The sequence below is a fragment of the Oryx dammah genome, unplaced genomic scaffold, assembly GCF_014754425.2.
Source record: "Oryx dammah isolate SB20612 unplaced genomic scaffold, SCBI_Odam_1.1 HiC_scaffold_11, whole genome shotgun sequence".
In the NCBI taxonomy this organism is placed as follows: domain Eukaryota; kingdom Metazoa; phylum Chordata; class Mammalia; order Artiodactyla; family Bovidae; genus Oryx; species Oryx dammah.
Window position 1 is genome coordinate 33,956,004 of NW_024070195.1, and position 17,851 is coordinate 33,973,854.

A 17,851-nucleotide genomic window follows, 5' to 3' on the forward strand; every position below is an offset into this window, starting at 1 on the left:
ACCACCCACCACTTGAACCCTTGGACTCTGGAGGCGGGAGAGACAGACTGATGAGCAGAAAGCCTTCAGTCAGAATCCAGCCCTCAGGGGCTGGCCCAGGATGGGGCCCTCCCAGGCCACCCAGGTTTCCAGGGATCCCTGCCTGTCTGGCTTAGTTCCCTGGGGGAGGGGGGGAAGAGGGGGGAGGGGCTGCCGTCCACTCAGAAGTCACTGACATTGTGGCTCTGTGACTTACATATTGGTGCTCAAGGACCAAGTGGGGTAACCTTGAGCTGCCAGGGGGGTAGCTGGGTATGTGGGAGATGAGGCCCTAGCCCTTTGGTCAGCAGCACTTCCAAGGGTCCCTAAAAGGAGAAGTCCCCTGGAGCACAGTGCCAGCTCTCCCTGGATGCCCTTTGTCCTATGAAGCCTTAGTTCACCTGTGTCTATTTGTAGCCACAGCCTGGCCGGCAGCTCGGGATTCAAGACCGAGATCTAGGTCCTAACCAGGTGAAGGGTTCTTCCAGCTGAGAACCCTTCCCGTACACAGGAAGGGAACACGAGGCCTTCCTGTACTCCTACCTGGAGCGTATGTCCCAGGCAGAAACACACCTGAAACCACACCAGACAGTCTGGCTGACCTGGGGATCCCAGACCCATCACCCTTCCATTTTTTCACTCAGGGTCTCTTCCCATACACACAGTCCCATCTGCCTGCCCTCTGACTCTATTTCAGGAGCTTCCCAGATTACCCTGTGGTGGGTGGGGGGTGGTGGTAGGGAAGGAAGGAGTTTGCCAAGGTCTTGACATAGTTGCCTGCTGTGAATGCCTAAGACTCAGAATTTGTCTGATCTCCCCACTCAGTTCTCATTCATGGCCCCTGCCACGAAAGCACAGTGGAAGCCAGCAATGTCAGACTCGTTCTGATCTGATTCTACCAGGTTGGCAAAGCTGGGAGATTGTCACATCGTATTCCAAGGGCTCTAGATTTCTAAGCAAATACGCTTCTCAAGGGCCTAAGCTGAAAAAACAATTTTTTTTTGAAAATCTCTCGTTTAATCTAGCCCCCTCTTTGAATAGATAAGGAAAACAATTTGGGAGGCTGAGAACACCTCTGCCTGGAGTCACCAGCCACTGACTCAGCAGCAGAGAGAAGACCTGGACCCCTGACTCTGGCCCCAGTCTTTAACCCAAGCTGCTGAGCTAGAGATGCTCCAGTCTGCGCTAGGCCAGACTCCCATGGTGTTTCTTTCTGGAGCTGATGGAAATATTCTAACTTTGATTGTGATAACTGGTTGTACAACTCTATGATATACTAAAAACAAGGAAGATCTGTATTTTAAGATGTTGGGTGTAAAAATCGTTTTTCAGAATAGTAGGTATAATATGCTCCTCTATTTATAAGAATTACATATGGAAAGAGTACTATTATTATAAACCTAGAACGTCTGAGATGGTACACACCAAGGGGTTCACAAGGATTGCCTCTAGATGGTCATGTTTGTGGATGGGAGCCTTTTGTGTTTTATTTTACATGCTTCTAGCACTTGCCTGTTGTTGATATGGCGTGTGTTACTGGTGATGCTAGTAGACTTGGGAGTGATTTGGTGGTGATGACGGGAGGTGATAGCAGTATTAACAAGAGCTGTTGAGTCTCTAATGCAACCTCAGCATTTTGTAAGGTAGAAAGATGCCTCTGCCACAGTCCCTGCCCTCAGTGAACATGCAGTCTGGCAGGAGGGTTAAAACAAGTGATACAAGCCGCTCCCACTGGCTCCAGTCTCACCCCTCTCAAACCCGCCCCACCCCCCACGCCCCCGCCCCGACACACCCACTGTAATGAACATTTTAAAACACAGATCCGACAGGGTAATGTCTGTTTAAAACCCTTTATCAGGGACTTTCCTGGTGGTCCAATGGCTAAGACTTCATGTTCCCAAAGAAGGGAGTCCAAGTTCGATCCTTGGTCAGGGAACTAGATTCCATATGCCACAGCTAAGATCCCACAACATGCAGCTAAGGGTTCACATGCCACAGCTTAGAGATCCTGTGTGTTACAACTAAGACCTGACATAAATAAATAAATATTAAGGAAATAATCATAGCAGCCAAAAGGTAGAAGCAACCCAAAGTCTATCAGTCGATGAATGGATAAACAAAATGTGGTCTATCCCTACAACAGAATATCATTCAGCCTTAAAAAGGAATGAAGTACTGATAAGATCTAAACATGGGTCAACCTTGGAAACGTGCTGGGTAAGGAAGACAGTCACAAAGAGCCACGTATGGTGCGATTCCAATGATATGAAATGTCCAAAATAGGCAAATGATACAGACACAGAAAATAGACTAGTAGTTGCCTCGGGCTTGAGGGGTTGGGGAGAAATGGGAGTGATTGCTGATAAGCATGGTGTTTCTTTCTGGAGCTGATGGAAATATTCTAACTTTGATTGTGATAACTGGTTGTACAACTCTATGATATACTAAAAACAAGGAAGATCTGTATTTTAAGATGTTGGGTGTAAAAATCGTTTTTCAGAATAGTAGGTATAATATGCTCCTCTATTTATAAGAATTACATATGGAAAGAGTGCTATTATTATAAACCTAGAACGTCTGAGATGGTACACACCAAGGGGTTCACAAGGATTGCCTCTAGATGGTCATGTTTGTGGATGGGAGCCTTTTGTGTTTTATTTTACATGCTTTTAGCACTTGCCTGTTTATTACAAACATGACCTGCTTTTGACATTTTTGAACAAGAAGGAAGGTAAAAGCATGTGGGGGTCCCACTGAAAGCTAGTGAATCAGGCCCTAGAGCTCCCTTGCATCATGTCAAAAGAAAGAAACAGGAGATAGTTACACAGGCTCTGGGATGTCCGCGCTGTGGTGGGGTGGTCTTCTCAGAGGGAGAGCAGGACATCAAAGCCTGCGTCCTTTTCCCTCAGATCCCAGGCAGTGCTGGGAGTCTGCCCTGGGACAGAAGTTGTTTATGTATTGTCTAGGTGAAAGATTCACACATACTGAACCTAGAGTCCAAAATGCAGAAAGTATAGCAAGTACACTCCACTGCAGCCTCCCTCCCCCCACCCCCCGGCCTCCCAAAGCAACCAGAGGCCTCTAACGCATCTAAATAGGTGGACATTACACACACAGTCCTTTACTAGATACAAAAAGCCCCCTCCTTCATGGTAGAGCTTCACAGCACCCCACGACATCGCATGCTCTACTAACAGGCTCCCATTAAATGGACATTTAGATTGTTTCTCAGCGCTTGCTTTTTACAGGGTTACAGTCTCTGATCCAAACAATTGAAAATCTTTTAGAATTCAGAATACATTTAGAGTTAGAAAGGCAACTCAGTGTATAGTCCATATATTGGGAAACACCCCAGTAGGACCTAAGGCAGCATCCCATAACCAAACACATTAATACTTCACTGCAAATATGTATGGTAAGTGGAATTAATAAAGACTATAAATGGTCTTGTCAGGTTTGTTATCAAATGAGTTGATGCTGATCTAATGGGATGTCTGTCTCCCAGTTTTCAGAACTTTCTGGCTTTTGGAATTGCAGATGAGGCTTTGTGGAGCTCAAAGGATGCTGCCATGAATTACTTAGGACATATAATTTTGTGAGTTTACAGGTATATCCTTAAAGATACATTTCTAGGAGTGGAGATGCTGGGTCAGAGGCTCTGTTCATTTGTGATTTTCATAGATTTTGCTAGAATAATGATCATTATTCTTCCTTGTCTATAAGCTGCTGTACTTTCTGGTTTTCCAAACACTTGTGCTTTTGTCTGTTAACTTGGGGGCAATGAAAATTCCCCCTTCCCTCTCTGCACAAAGCTAGACTTAAAAGTCTCTTGGAGCCAGGGGAGCAGAGAGAGCCCGAGCTTTGCTATCAGAGACAGCAGGGCCATCCCCTTCCACCCATGTGACTCTGTGCAAATTACCTGTATGCACCCTGAGCTTCCATGTCCTCTTCTGTAGACAACCAACCTCCAGGACAGTCCCTCCTCACATTCCCACCAGCCTGCTCTCTCCTCGCTGCCTACTCCCAGCCCCAAGGCCTGGGCTTTGTCCTGTCTCCCAAAGGAAAAAGAGTCCAGGCCAACAGAAAGAAAGGTCCACAGGCTTTTTAATGGTGTGATGGCTACTTCCCTTCCGAGACCCGATCTAATCATGACAGCGGCTTCCAGGGTGCTGGGGTGGGGATGTACAGGTGCAAGGTGGGCAGAGGCCATGCAGTGACTAGGAGGGGTGGGGGAGGGTGTTACATTCTGTTTGGCATGTAAACATTCTTCAGTGGCTTCCCCAGGGAGGGGAAGGGCAACTCCCTGCCCCTCACCCCATGCTCACCAGGGCTGATTCCCCCTGACCCCACCCCAGCTGAGAAGACTGCACAAGCCAGGCCCCTGCGAGAAGCTGGGAAGGGGGCAGCCCACATATTGGGGGCACAGCTCCTCACTTGCACTCTCTTCGTGCACAGTGCGGCTGGGGAGGGAAGGCATGTTCTGGGGTGAGCAGACCTGCATCTGAGCCAGTGACACAGGCGGTGGCGATGGGGAAATGCTGGAGGGTGTGGTGGTGGTGTAACACTCTTTTATAGAGAAGGGGCTCAGGACTGGGAGGGCTTGATGGGCAGGAACGGGTGCCCAAGGGGGAGGAGACTGCAGTGGGAGATGGGGGCACTGGAAGGTGGTGTTTTCCTCTGCCCTAGACCCTTCCGGGGTGGGGAGGGGCAGAGTCAGTACCCTAGCTCCCCCACACACTTGCCCCCTCCCCTCCTCCCCCACCTCGGTGACATTCAATGACGCAGAGGCCTGAGGTCAGTTGGGAGCCCTAGGGAGGTCCGGAATCCCAAGGGCAGACAGGGTTTTGCGTCTCTGCCCAGCTCGAGTGCTGGATGAAGCTAGAGTGTGGGATGGGTTTGAGGCTCTCTCAGGCCGCCCCCTTTTTCCTCCCAACACCAAACCAGGGTGTTGTTGGTCCTGGGGCAGGGGTGAGGCTGGGGGGCCCTACATTCACAGTTCGGTTGGTGGCAAGGAACAGGCCCAGGACCTGGGCACCAGGGGTCATGCCCTGGTTCCCACCTGGCACGAGCTGATTGTCATTCGAAGAAGCTCTAGGTGGGAAGGAGTGGCCCCTCCTCCACCCCCTCTGCTGGACCCAGAGGGCAGTAGAGGCCTTGGGATGGGTCTCGGGTTGACAAAGAGGGCTCTGTCCGTAGAGGTTTCCTGAGTGTTCTGGGAGCTTCTGCGTCAGTGAAGGGTGAACCTTGAAGGCCATCCACCCTGGAGTCCTCCCCTGGGCTGGTCTGCAGAGAAGCCACCACCTCGGCACAGAAGCAGCTGCCCAAGCCTGCCAACTCTCCATCAGGGGCTTCAGCTGGCACCACCAGGCTTCTCTCAGGGCCGATTTCCTCACGGGCATCCTTCTAAGTGATGGAGGCTGGATGCTGCCAGACCACTAGGGCAGGCTGGGGCCTTTATTCCTCTTCCCCGGGTTGTCTTGCCCTGCTCTCTGTGACCCAGGAAAGAACAGAGGGACCATGCCAGGGGACAGAGGCTGTGGGTGCCGAGGATGGAGGAAGAACGCAGGGGACCTGTCCCAAATGGGCAGGTTGACTATCCCCTCTGCAGCCCCTTGGCCCAGATGTAGGCAGTTGAGGCTGATGATCAGTGGGGATGAGCTATGCAGGAGCCAGACCCAGGAGGAGGCCCCATATCCATTCATGGAGCAGTGCAGGCCTCACCCTCTGCAGGGACTGCTCAGCTGCATGGGCTGGCTTAGAACAAGAGGGGACAGGCTGAAGGGTGAGCTGGAGGTGGAGGGCACTGGGGCTGGACCCATCATAGAAACGTACAGAAGTGAGAAGGGCCTTTCTGCCTCGAGTCCAGGGGCCAGCTGTCTGTCAGTCTGTCTGCCTACTTCTGCTCTCTCTCCCGCAGGGGAGATGATGGTCTGATCCAGCCCACTCTTCAGGGCCAGGAGGACAGAGAGGGTGATGCAGCCAGAACTGGGTCCCTGAATCTCCAAAGGGCCAATGCAGAGAAGATGATAACCAGTCATTCTCCACCCCCACTGATTTCAGAAGAGAGAGAAGTTGGCTGAAACTGCAGTAGGCAAGATTGAGGTTAGATGGTAAGAAGGAATTCCTGATGGTGAGGGGTCCTGAGAACTAGATCAGGGGACCACGGGAAGGGGTGAAATGTTTTTTTTAAAGCCCTGCCCCCGCCCCCCACCCCCGCAACTTCCCACTGGGAAACTCTTGCCCAGGAAAGCAGCCTCCGCACACTTGATGGTTCCCACACAAACTTAGGGGAAGGGGGTTGTTGTACCCTAGGGGTGTGAGGGAGCACTCTTTTCCCATCACCTGCCCACTGCTTCCCACAGGGGTGTCAAGGACAGTGCTGACTCTGGGGCAGGTCACACCTGCCCCCTCACACCTGAGTAGACCAATGGCTCCTAGGTCTCACCTCTCCAAATCCAGTCTGGCAGCTGAGAAGAGGCTTTCCAACCACTTGAGCTCCCAAGGGATGGTGGGATTAGCCCCTAGTGGGAGGCTAGAGCCTCCATTTCTGGAATTTGAGGCTGCCTTTCCAAAAAGGGGGGCAGTGGGAAGGGGGGCTTTGGCTGGAAGAGGGTCAGGAGGAGGAAAAGACGCCGCAGGATGTGTAAGCAGAGTTCCCTAGGGGGCATGGGGAACAGCAGAGGCCTGGTGGGTGAGCAGGGGTCCCCATTAGTGGAGTCCTTGGTGAAAAGTCGCTGAGCCTTCCCCGGGGCGGAGGGTGAGCCTGCCCCACCTGAAGGGCAGCGGGAGGAGTGGCGGAGAAGGGGGAGGATGGGGAGGTGGGCTCTCCCCCGGGCCCGGTGCCCCAGTCGGCAGGGCTGGCGGGTGGTCGCTGCGTGTGCTGGCGCGCGTCCTCGCGGGTGCAGGCGGGAAGCTGGGTGCACGGGTGGCGCGCGTCAGGCGCCTAAGGCTGTGCTGGGAGCTGTTTCAGTGTGGCCGGCTGCGGGTGGGGGGCCGGGGTGAGGGTGGGGGGCCGCAGAGAGCCGCGCGCATCATTATCTGGCCCCCGCCCGACTCTCCGCGACCCCCGCCCGGCCTTTGGTTGCTGCGCGCTGAGTCTGGACTTTCCCTCTGGGTCCTTTCTTGGGACCCCCCAAAGTGGAGGGGGTGCCTTCAGGCTGCGCCCGGGCCTGCGGGGCTCCCCGGGGTGGGGCGGGCCCGGGCCGGGCCTGGTGCGAAGGGGAGGGGCTCTCTTTTCGGGACAAGGACCGGCTCCGCGGGGACGCGCTGGGATGGTGCGCGGAGGAGGCGGAAAGGCCGGGACTGCGCGGGGCTGGGGGCCTGGTGCCGGCTGGGGCTCGCCCGGGGCCCGGGCCTCGGCCGGAGGGCTGTTTGGGACGGAGGTCAGCAGCAATGGCCGTCCCTGGGGGCTTCTGCAGCTGGAGCCTGCGAAAGATGCGGGAGGAGGGAAAAGAAACAAAAGGAGAGACAGTTTCAGAATCTCCCTGGGCACTGAGCCCCAGAGTCGTGCATCCTCAGAGGTGGATGAGCCTGAGGATGAGACCTTGGCACAGACAATCAAACCGAGGCAGACAAACTGAGGCGTGGTGCCCCGTCCTCCAGGACGGGGCCTCTAAGGGCCACCCTCCCCCACCCCATACCCCCACCCCCCACCCGGGCTGCTAGCAAAAGAGCTTGCTGCATGCTTTCTCTGATGTCTCTGTTTCATCTTTACATTCTACTGTATTATATACGCGTGCTTATATTAATATGGGTCATGTTTTCTCCCAACTATTCTAGCCTTTATCTTTGAGCCTTAAATGCCCCTTGGCACACCAGAGACTGTGTGTGGACCCCACTATCCCTCATCAACCTTTCCCAAGCCTGCCTCCTTGACATCCCTTCAGACACTTCCTTGAGCCCAGTGCCAGGGCTGGGACCCAAGTCAGAAGAGAGACTTGGTTGGGGAGGTGTGGCTGAATTATCAGAATCCCTTGCCTCCAGGAAAGCCTGCCCTGGAGGAAGCTTTCTGTGGTCACCCTCTGCCACCCCACCACCACCACCCACCCCCCTGGGACTGGCAGCGGTTTCTCACCTGCTGGTGATGGCTGTGTCAGATGCTGGGGCTGCACCTTGGGGTCTGTCGGGGGGCTGCTGGCCTGTGGCAGGCGTGGGCATGCGGACACTAATGGGGCGGGGGATCCGGCTCCGGGTGGCAGCTGCCCGCCCGGCTTTCCTGGGCACCTCAGGCTCAGAGGCAGGCGTGTCCTCCTCGGAGCCTGTGCCTGAGAGAGTCTCAGAGGCACGGCGTTGCTCCTCGCTGGAAGAAGACGAGGCCCCAGAGGCCAGGCGCAGTAGCAGGCGGCCCTGCCTCTTTTCCATCACCAGCCGCGCCAGGTCTTGCTGCGGTCGGGCCCGCTTGCCCCACCGTTCTTTGGCCGACAGTGAGCCGGAGGGCTCCGAGCCCGTGTCCTCCTCAGACAGCAGGACAGGGATTCGGCTCCTGGGGCGGGGGCCTGGCACGGCGTGGCGACTAGGAGAGATGGTGGCCAGCTTTTCGGGGCCCGGCCCCAGCAGGGACGCGGGAGTAGGCCCATCAGCCAGGGCAGGGCCGTTGGGCAGTGAGTCTGTGGCCACCTCCAAGGGGCTGCTCCCTGGGGGTGCTGACGGGACACAGCTCTCCAGCCCTGACAGGGCAGTGCCATTCTCCAGGTGTGCGGAGGCCCCTTCCTCCGCCACCCTCCCATCAGAGGGCACCTCCAGGCCCAGCTCGCCCCCAGAGCTGAGCTCCTCAGACCGGGAGGCTTGTCCACCGGAAGACATGACATTGAGGTGGGTTTTCTCCGCAATGTGCACAAAGGTCCTCTCGACTTTGGTGAAGGGTGAGGAGGTGACTGCCACTCCCCCTGCCCCCATGGCCACCGCTCCAGTCCCCTGCCCTGCCCCAGGCCCGGGGGGCTTGGGCTCGGACTTGAGGACGGAGGACAGGGTGCCTGGCTCCGACACATCCAGCTGGCTGCCAGTGGGCTGGGGCCGCTCCTGCTGCGGGGTGAGGACGGCCAGAGTGCCCAGGTCGGGGTCGGGGGCCAGGTCAACAGTGACGGGCGACTTCTTCATGTCACCAGGGGAGACGAGCACCAGTGTTTTGGAGCCCTCCTCAGGCTCCAGGTCCCCGTCAGCCATCGAGGCCCGGCCCCTGGACTCTTTCTGGTCGTCGGCCAGCAGTGTGGAAGGCGCGCCCTCCTGGCTCCGGTCTGTGCTCCTCTCACTGCCCTCGCTGCTGGAGCTGCTGTGTGGCCCCAGAACCTCCCCCAGGGCCACTGCCTCCTCCTCCTCTTCCTCCTCCTCCTCCTCTTCATCTTCCTCCTCCTCCTCATCCTCTTCTTCTTCCTCCTCTTCCTCCTCTTCCTCCTCCTCCTCCTCCTCTTCCTCCTTCCCATTTGTTTGAGGCTGAGCAGGAGCCAGTGGGACCTGGGGGGGTGTGAGTAGCATGTGCGAGAAGCCTACCCTCCGGACCCTGTTGAGCAGCCGAGCCCTTTCGCGGTAATCGGAAAGATCCTTCTTGAAGTCCTGGTAGGGCAGGCTCAGGGGCACAGCTCGTGGGAGACCGTTCACCTCAAATGGGGGTGCCACAGAGAATACCTGCAAGGGGCACACACAGGGACCCACTGAGGTCACAGCCCTGCTCCTGGGCCTGACTGCACCCCCAGTCTTGGAGGCTCGCCAGAGTGGGAGTTCCACTAGAGCAGGCACAGAGGCTTGTTTTGTTCATTGTTCCATCCCCGGAGCCTAGGCTGGTCCCTGGGACCTAGTAACTGCTCAGTAAATCTCTGATGACTGTTTCCATGCTCCAGGTCCCCTGGAAGTCCCAGGCCTTTATCCCGGTGGCTTTTCCATCTCCCGGTCTCCCCTTTACCCCTACTCCTCTCCTGTATCCCATGTGTATCCTGAAACCCACAGCCAACTGTAGTTCAGTCAACAGAAGAAAATGACAACTGCAAGCCATCATAGCCACCATGTAGATCAACCCTTCCTTTTGCAGGTGAGGAAACCAGGTCCAAAGAGGAGCAGCAAGTGTCTGGGTTGCCCTCACTGCCTCCTCATAGAGTACAGTCCCTCTGTAGCCAGGGAGTTGGCTGCAGGGCCACCAGAACCTGTCAGGGCAAAGTTTGGGCCATCTTTCACCCCGTGAAGTGCAGGCTGGGTCCCTGGAGCTCCAGCCCCCTTCCCACCTGCCTGTCAGCCAGGAATTTTCCAGCCCTCTGTAGGTGCATTTTGAGTCCACACTTCTCCAGAAAGTCACAGCCAGCCTATGAAAGATGGTTGCTTTTCACTTGATTACTTTTGTCCCTTGGAAGTTTTGGCCATGCGATAGCATGTCCTTAGCTTTCTAGACTCTTACCACATCTCTCCTGAGACTTCTTCCCTCCAGACTCAAAAGACCTGAGCATCTTACCAGGGTCTCTGCTGCTATGTCTTCTTGTCAATCACACACATCCCTGGGTACCCACACAGCACCAGGCCCCATCAGGGCTGACATGGCTTTGTTCCTGGGGGGTTGGTACTGATGGTATCCAGAATTTTGTTAGCCTTTTGAACACACAGGGCTTCTGTTTTCTGAAACACAGACAGCCCTTGCAGACCCAAAGCCCTGGAAGGGCTCCAACACCTTCAGGGGCCATCCAGACTCAGGGAGTCCTGCCAGGCATTCCTCTTGAACATCTGTGTCTGCTGTCCTATCCCCATGGGCACAGCCCTGTGCTGCCTGGTGGTTCCCCAGCCATGAGCCTGATTTTTTTTCCATTCTGCATTGCCTATCCGTTCTTCCTACAGCTGCCCAAGTGATCTTCCTGAAACTTAAATCAGATCTCATTTCCCACTGTTTCAAACCTGCATAAACCTGTGGTGGGCCCCACAGTCCTCTGAAGATAGTCCCAACCCTTGGCTCGGCATATGAGCATCCTCTCTCCTCCCCACCCCTCCCTACCTCACCCCACCCCATCCCAGCCCATGATCTGGCTCCTACATTCGGCTCTAACCTCACTTTGCTCCCCTGCTTATGTTCCAACAGTTCTCAAAATACAGTTTTCTCATACTTCTGATCCTTCCCTAGACACAGCTTCCTCTGCCCAGAGGTCCGTCCCTATCTCTCTACTGACATGACAAACTCCTCTTCTTCTTCCAGCACCCAGCTCAAACAGCTCATTTTCCCAAAAGCTTCTTGTCCACCCACCAAGCAGATTTCACCACTCTCCTTGTTTTCCCACGTCCTTCCTTCACAGAACCTTCCACCCTCTATTTGACAGGCACGCCTTTACATAGTTCTCTCTCCTGATAAATGGTGAGCCTCTTAAGGGTTTTTCATTCATGCATGCATGCGTAAAGTCCTTGAATGTCTATTGTCTTGACCACTATGTTAGAGGCTGTAAATTTGTGGATCAACAATACAGACCTGGTTCTTCTTTTCATGGAGTGTGCAGTCTCTAGATTAGGAAGTGAGATGGGGATAATGCATACTCCACAAAGGCTGTGACCAGAAACAAGGTCATATAAGCAGTGGGTCTGGCTTATAGCAGTGGATTGATAAATGTTATCTCCCTCCCAACCCCATCCCACCCTCGCCTCCTACCCACTGCTCTGGCTTACCCTAGTTTGAAGATCATTACCTCCCTCCTCAATCCCAGAAACTCCTGGTTGCCATACCTATGGAGGCAGGGAAAGAATAGGCTCTCCAGCTGAGGTCTCTGTGCTCAGCCCATAGGCAGGTGGAGGAGAAGGAATCCGCAAGGCCAAGATTCACTCAAGGCTGTGACTTCTCCCCTCCTTAACTGTCATAACCTTCCTCATGCAAGACAAGATAGTGTCAGACACCAGACAGGGCCCCAGCACACTCCGGAGTGTGTTCTGATTATGTGTTTCTCCTGTCTGGCTCAAAATGCACCCACCCACCCTGTACCAGATACATCCTACTCAGCAGGGGTATCCTTCAACCCCACCAAACCACTCTTTCTCAGCAGAATCTCAGCCTATTTTCCTGCCCATCTCTGACTCTTTGGGCATCCCTGTTAGAACGATCTTTGCCCCTGCCATCTGGCCAGTTCTTGGATCTCTCTGGAAAAGCCTCATCCAAAGGATGGATCCTCTGCTCACAGTGCCCACGTTAGATGCTCATAGGTGGAATCCTCTCCCTTTCTGTCTCAAAGCCCTCCCCTTCCATTACATGGGAGGGATGAGGGATCCCCACTGGAAATCAGGCATCACTGACAATATCAGACTAGGAAACTGAGGCCTGGAGAGAGGCATCAATAGGCCTGAGTCACAAAGGCACACCAGTCAGGCCAGCCCAGAACTCAGAATTCTTTCCACTGCCTCCTTGGCTTCTCACTGTCCCAAGTGGCGAAACTCAGGACCTTCTGCCCTTCAGCAGAGCCGTGAACCTCAGAGAAGACACAGATTACCCTAAGGGTCACCCTGGCCGGGGCATGCTTGGTTTTATGTTTCAAAGCCCCTTCCCATCTGGCTCCAATTTGGGGAGCACTAGGCCTGGAGGCACCCCTCCTCCTCCTCAGAGAGCAGGAAGCCCTCCCTCACCCTTTCTGGCCTCTCCTGGATGCCCAAGTCCAGTGAGTATTCACCCGTTCACCCAGGTGATCCTGTGCCTGTTCAATCAGCCAGCGATCCCTGGACAGCCCTGTGCGCTTGGCCCTCCAGGCCTGAGGACACCACGGGAGGGGACAGCAGCGACACTCCCTTGTTCTACCTCAGAGGGAAGAGACAGTGCTGGGTGTCAGCAAGGGGAAGCCAGCGTCGGGGGCAGCTCACACCTTCCTGCTCCCTTCTCAGGGTAGGGACACAGTATGACTTCAGTTTGCTTTCTATGGTTCTCCAGCCTGCTTGGCACAGCGGTATTTGGGGATGCTTTTTAAAAATACGGAGCCCCAAGTCCTACTCCGCAGATTCTGCTAGGTCAGAGATAAGGCCCAGAGATCTGTTTCACAGCTCCCTGGTGACTCGGATGGAGTTGGGCCAAAGGCAGATGCGCTGAGGGTGTGGGAGGAGGGGAGGCAGGCCTTCGGGGCTGAGACACTCAGAGAGAATGAAAGCCTCAGCCCTCCCCCTGCATCCGCTGAGCCCCGAGCAGAGGCATGTGGCCTTGTCAGCTTCAGAGCTCAGCCCAAGTCCATGTTTACTCCAGTCAGCCGGAAAAGTGAACAGAGGCAGACGGACCAGACTCCAAACTGACCCTGCCGCCAGCAAAACCAGGCCCTCTTCAGCCTTGACTCGCCTGCTATTGACACTGGAGACAGGTTACTCCCCACACCCCCCATCCGCACACAGCGCCCATTGAGCAACTCTCTGACCTGGACCCAGGCCAAGCCCAGACTCATCAGTCCACAGTCCCAAGGTCAAAGAAGGAGGGCTGCCCGGGGACACGAGGACTATGAGCTCTGACACCCCCACCCCACCCTCACTGCCCAGTGGGGAGGGCTTTGTGACTCTCACAGCAGTGCCCCCCCAGCCCCAGAGCAGCTGCCTGGCACATACCTCCCAGCCCCCGCCACGGGAACCCCCACTCCCATTGCCAAAACTGCCTAGACTGAAAGAGATGAGAGGTCAGCATAGTACCTTCTCTGCTGGACTCTGCCTTTCCCAGAGTCTTTGCCCATCTGTCTGGTCTCTACACTCAAACCACATCTGCCAGGCCAAGAGCCCTCCCTCTGCTCTTCACCCTCCATCCAGGGGTGCCACCCACATCCGGCACCCTGGCCCATGGCAGTCATCTGGGTGACAGGGATAAGATGGCCTGGGAAGACAGCTGCTACCCTAAGTCTCTACAGATCCTCATACACTTGACCCCAGATCTCAGTGCCTGCCCCAGCTGCCCCAGGGCAAGGACCTCTCAATGCCCTGGGGGGTCAGAAACCGCAGCTGTAGCTTGCCCTTTATCGCCCCCACATTTGCTTTAGGCCCCAAGGGGAAACAGATTAGTATCTTCCTCTTTAGGCGCTATGGCTGCAGGCCTGTGTGGGTGGGGTGGGGGCCAGTGAGACGGTGAGCCCCCTCCCCTTTAACCCCCTCTCTCTGCAATCTCTACAGTCTCGGCCACCCTCTTCTCTGGTCCCACCCTCTCCTTGACCTAGTTCTCCCTCAACAGGCATTCTACCCCTGAGTTCCCTGGGTTCTGCACAATCCAGTCTCTCACTGATTCCCCTCAACAGACCATTCTCCCCCAGGCCGGGGCTCCTTCAGATCCCCGATCAGGGCAGGGGACAGGGAGCAGGGGAAGGCTCCCTGAGGTCTCCTCACAGGGTTCTCTGCTCTTCCGGCTTCCCACCCCCACCACGCACTTGGCCATAATTGTCTGATCCACTGAGAACTGATTACCACCTTCCATCTCCCCATCCCCCTCCAGCAAGCTGGCCATTTCCAGTCAGGCCAGAGACCAGAGTCCACCCCCAAAGCCCTCCTCGGATGAAAGGAGACTGCTAGCCAGCCGCAGCAGTAAGTGTTGCTCAAGTCCAACTAGGTTGAAACTTCCTAGGGTTCCCTCCCTCTCCCCACTTTGGCCTGTCTTAGCTGCTGGCTAAGGTAGGAGTGGGGCTGGATCCATTGATCTGAAATTGGCCACCCCCCATCCACCACCCCATCTCTGAGTCAGCAAAAGACTAGCCCCTGGCCTCTGCGCAGTCCTGCGACCCCAGAACTGCGGGGTGGGTGGGTGGGTTAGAAACGAGGAGGAGGAAAGAAAGCAGGCGAGGCGCAGGTTCCTGGAAGGCGTCTTTAATCAGAATTTGGTAGTACACAAGCTCTCCGGATTGTCTGCATTAACATACAGGGACTTTAAAAGGCACAAGATCCCTTGCACAGCGACGCCTGACGGCGGGGCGCCCCCCACTCCCGCCCTGCGTGGCCGCGTGCGCGGGGGTGCAGAGTCCGTGTCCTACCCCCTCCCCCCCACGCCGGCGGCGCCGCGCGTGTGCGTTTCGGTTTCAAGTGTTGGATTTGTACAGTACTCGCAGTCTAGGGGCAGGGGACTCAGTGCATGCGCTTCTACCTGGGCCCTGGGGTGGGGGTGGGGGCCCTGACGCCACTCTGTACACTGAGGACACACCCCGGAGAGAGAGAAAGAAAAAAAAAGCGTCCCATCTTCGCGTGTGTGTGGTTTTGAAGTTTTTCGTGCATGCTTATGGCTGGCCAGGGTCGGGAAATAGTGCAAGCTTATAATACAGTATTATTGCAGTACAAAATGGGGGGCGGGGAGTTATGATGGGACGGGGAGGCCCAGGAATAAACAGGCTGTTTTCGGGACCTCCAGGAGGACCCTCTCGCCAACCCCCTTCCCATCCCTGCCTCCCAACGCTGGAAGGGGGCTCCTCGGGCCCCTGGAGGGAAAAGGCTGCGCTGGGCCCTGGGGCCGAGCTTCCCCCATCCCACCAGTCAAACCTCCCAGCGGGGCAGGGGCCAGCCCTCTCCTCATTCAGTACTGATAGCCACAAGGGTCCGGAACCCTTCTCCTCTTCCACCGAAGCCCCTCTAAGTGGCTGGGGGTGGGGATGGGGAAGGAGTCGACGGAGCAAGTGCAAAGGAAGCAGATGTTGGTCCCTGAGTTTTATTTGCGGGAATGGGGAGAGAGAAGAGCTGGAAGTGGGGGCATGTTTGGGGACCCCCAGGGCCCTCTGTGGTGTAAGTTGGGTGGGGCAGGAGACACAGAGGCTGGGGCTGGGGCCAAAAGGGGGGTGTTGGGTGGCTCTGAGAGACCTAGGCTCAAAGCTTGGCTCCCCCTCAACTCTGGGCTCTTTGGCATCCAATTGCAAGGCCAATTTATTTGGGGCAGGGAGGGGAGGGCGCAGCCCTGTAGGCGGTGAGGTAACAGGAATCCGGTGTGGGCGACCCGGGCTCTTGAAGCCCAGGAATTGGCCAGCTCCCTCTCCCAGCCCTAGTCAGCACCCTGCCCTGGAGCACGGAGGGGCGAGCCTTCACACCCGCCCCGCCCCACCCCGGGCCGGGACCCGGCGGCCCAGAGCCAGCGGAGGGGAGCCAACTCAACCTTAGCGCGGGGCGGGGCGGGGCGGGAGGCGGCGGGCGGCTGGGGGACGAGAACCCGAGAAGGACTTTAGCAGCAGGCAGCTCGGCGGGGGCGGGGAGCAGAGGCTGACGCCCGGGGGCGCCCGGGAGGATTACTCTGGCGACGTGACCGGCGTGGCTCGAGCTGGAGGGCTCAGAGGCCGGGCGGTCGCCTGGTCACGCCGCGTAGCAGCTAGTTAAAAAGACTGGAACGTACATTCGTGGTGCAACGGCCGCGGGGGCGGGGACAGAAGGGAATGTAGGGGATGGGGGTCCCAATAAAGTGATAAACCTGCCAGAGGGGCCCGGAAACACGATCCTCGTGCTCTCCTGGGCCGGGCCGCTAGTCTGCTGTCCGGAGAGTGCATGAAGTGTGTGCGCAGCTACGGGTGTATGTGTGTGTGTGTGTGTGTGTGTGTGTGTAGCAGAGAGAGACAGCCTGTTAGTCGTGGCAAGGTGAACCCCAGACCCCGCACCCCCACAGCCTGTGCGGGTAAAAGGGAGGGTTAGGTGGTGGGACGCACGGCGGAACCAAGTGGAAGCAGAGGTCTCGGAAGGTTTCCATAGTCCTTTGCGCTTCACTGCCCCTCCTCCCCACGGCTTCTCAACTCTTCACTTGAGGGCTGGGGTCGCCTTTCAGGCCCAGGGGCTCCCTAAACTGGGAAGCCCACTGGGTGGTGTGGGAAACCATTGGGGATGTTTGAGGGTTGTGGTCCTCAGTCTAGGAGCCTCTCCCTTAGGGAGAAGGATGCTTTAAAATTTTCAGAGGCTGACCCCACCAGTCCTGGGGGCACCTCTGTCCCTAATAGGAATAATGCAAACTTTGGGGACGTGCCCCCCAACTTAAGGAGAGTGATCTGCCACACTCCTTGTTACCAAGGACTGCCCATGGGGGTGGGCTGATTCCTGCCCTATGGGGTGGAATCCAGTGGAATTTAGGGGTGGGGTGGGGTGGTGTTCAGGCTTCCCTTAGAGGTCTATGCCTCCATCCTCAGGTACCAAATCAACCCGAGGACAGCAGGGGATATCGCGTTCTCTATGCTTCCATAGCTAGTGACCCCCAGAGCCTCCCTATGCATGGTCCTCCCCTCTGATCACCCAGTATAGACACACTGCCACGGCTCCTCTGCTCACCCAATGGCCCAGGCCTCCCAACCACTGCCTGGGCAGACAGCACCACCCCTCCCCAGAAAAGGGAACCTAAACAGGGCAGAGGAGAAATAGCAATGGAGGGTCCTGGGACTCCCCACAAAGAGGAACACAGGTTTTCCTGGGATTGAAGGGACCTGCCCCTCCTGGCTGGGAGAGCAAGGGTTAATGTACCAGCATGGCTCAGAGATTCCACCATTCCTCCTTATGCTGGACAGGGCCATTCCTTTTTTCCCCACAGCTGGAATTGCAAAGGAGATGGCTGGGATTGGTATGCTAGAGGTTGTGGTGAGTGTTGACTGGTTATTGCTGTGACCCAAGCTGCCTTAAGTGGGTGGGGGTGTCTATTCATTACTGAGAATTTACTAGTGCACTTTTCACTGACCTAGGATCCTGTCTTACAGAGAAAATACTGGTCCTTTGAGGAGAACACCACTTAACATGAACAAACCCACTGGCCCACACACACACTTAGGCATACACACCATGAGCTCACTGACATGTACACACAGCACACACCAAACATCCCCACTGGTCGTGAGCTGCCTGTTCTTAAGAAGCCCACCCAGTTTGTGTTCCTGGGAAAGAACACTGTCCCCATTTGAGTGCTTACAGCTTTGGATAGATGGGGGTAGGGGGA

General features: G+C 56.1%; 1 protein-coding gene across 1 annotated transcript in view; it reads right to left on the reverse strand.

Annotated features, from left to right (window-relative positions):
• Nucleotides 1–7,052: 7,052 nt before the first annotated feature.
• Nucleotides 7,053–17,851, reverse strand: part of TTBK1 (tau tubulin kinase 1) — a 35,349-nt gene continuing 24,550 nt past the window's right edge. Inside the window, exons 13-14 of the mRNA XM_040249045.1 lie at nt 8,093–9,639; nt 7,053–7,443 (exon numbers count right to left, since the gene is read on the reverse strand). Coding sequence (XP_040104979.1) covers nt 7,053–7,443; nt 8,093–9,639 — 1,938 coding nt within the window. The remainder of the gene's footprint in view (nt 7,444–8,092; nt 9,640–17,851) is intronic.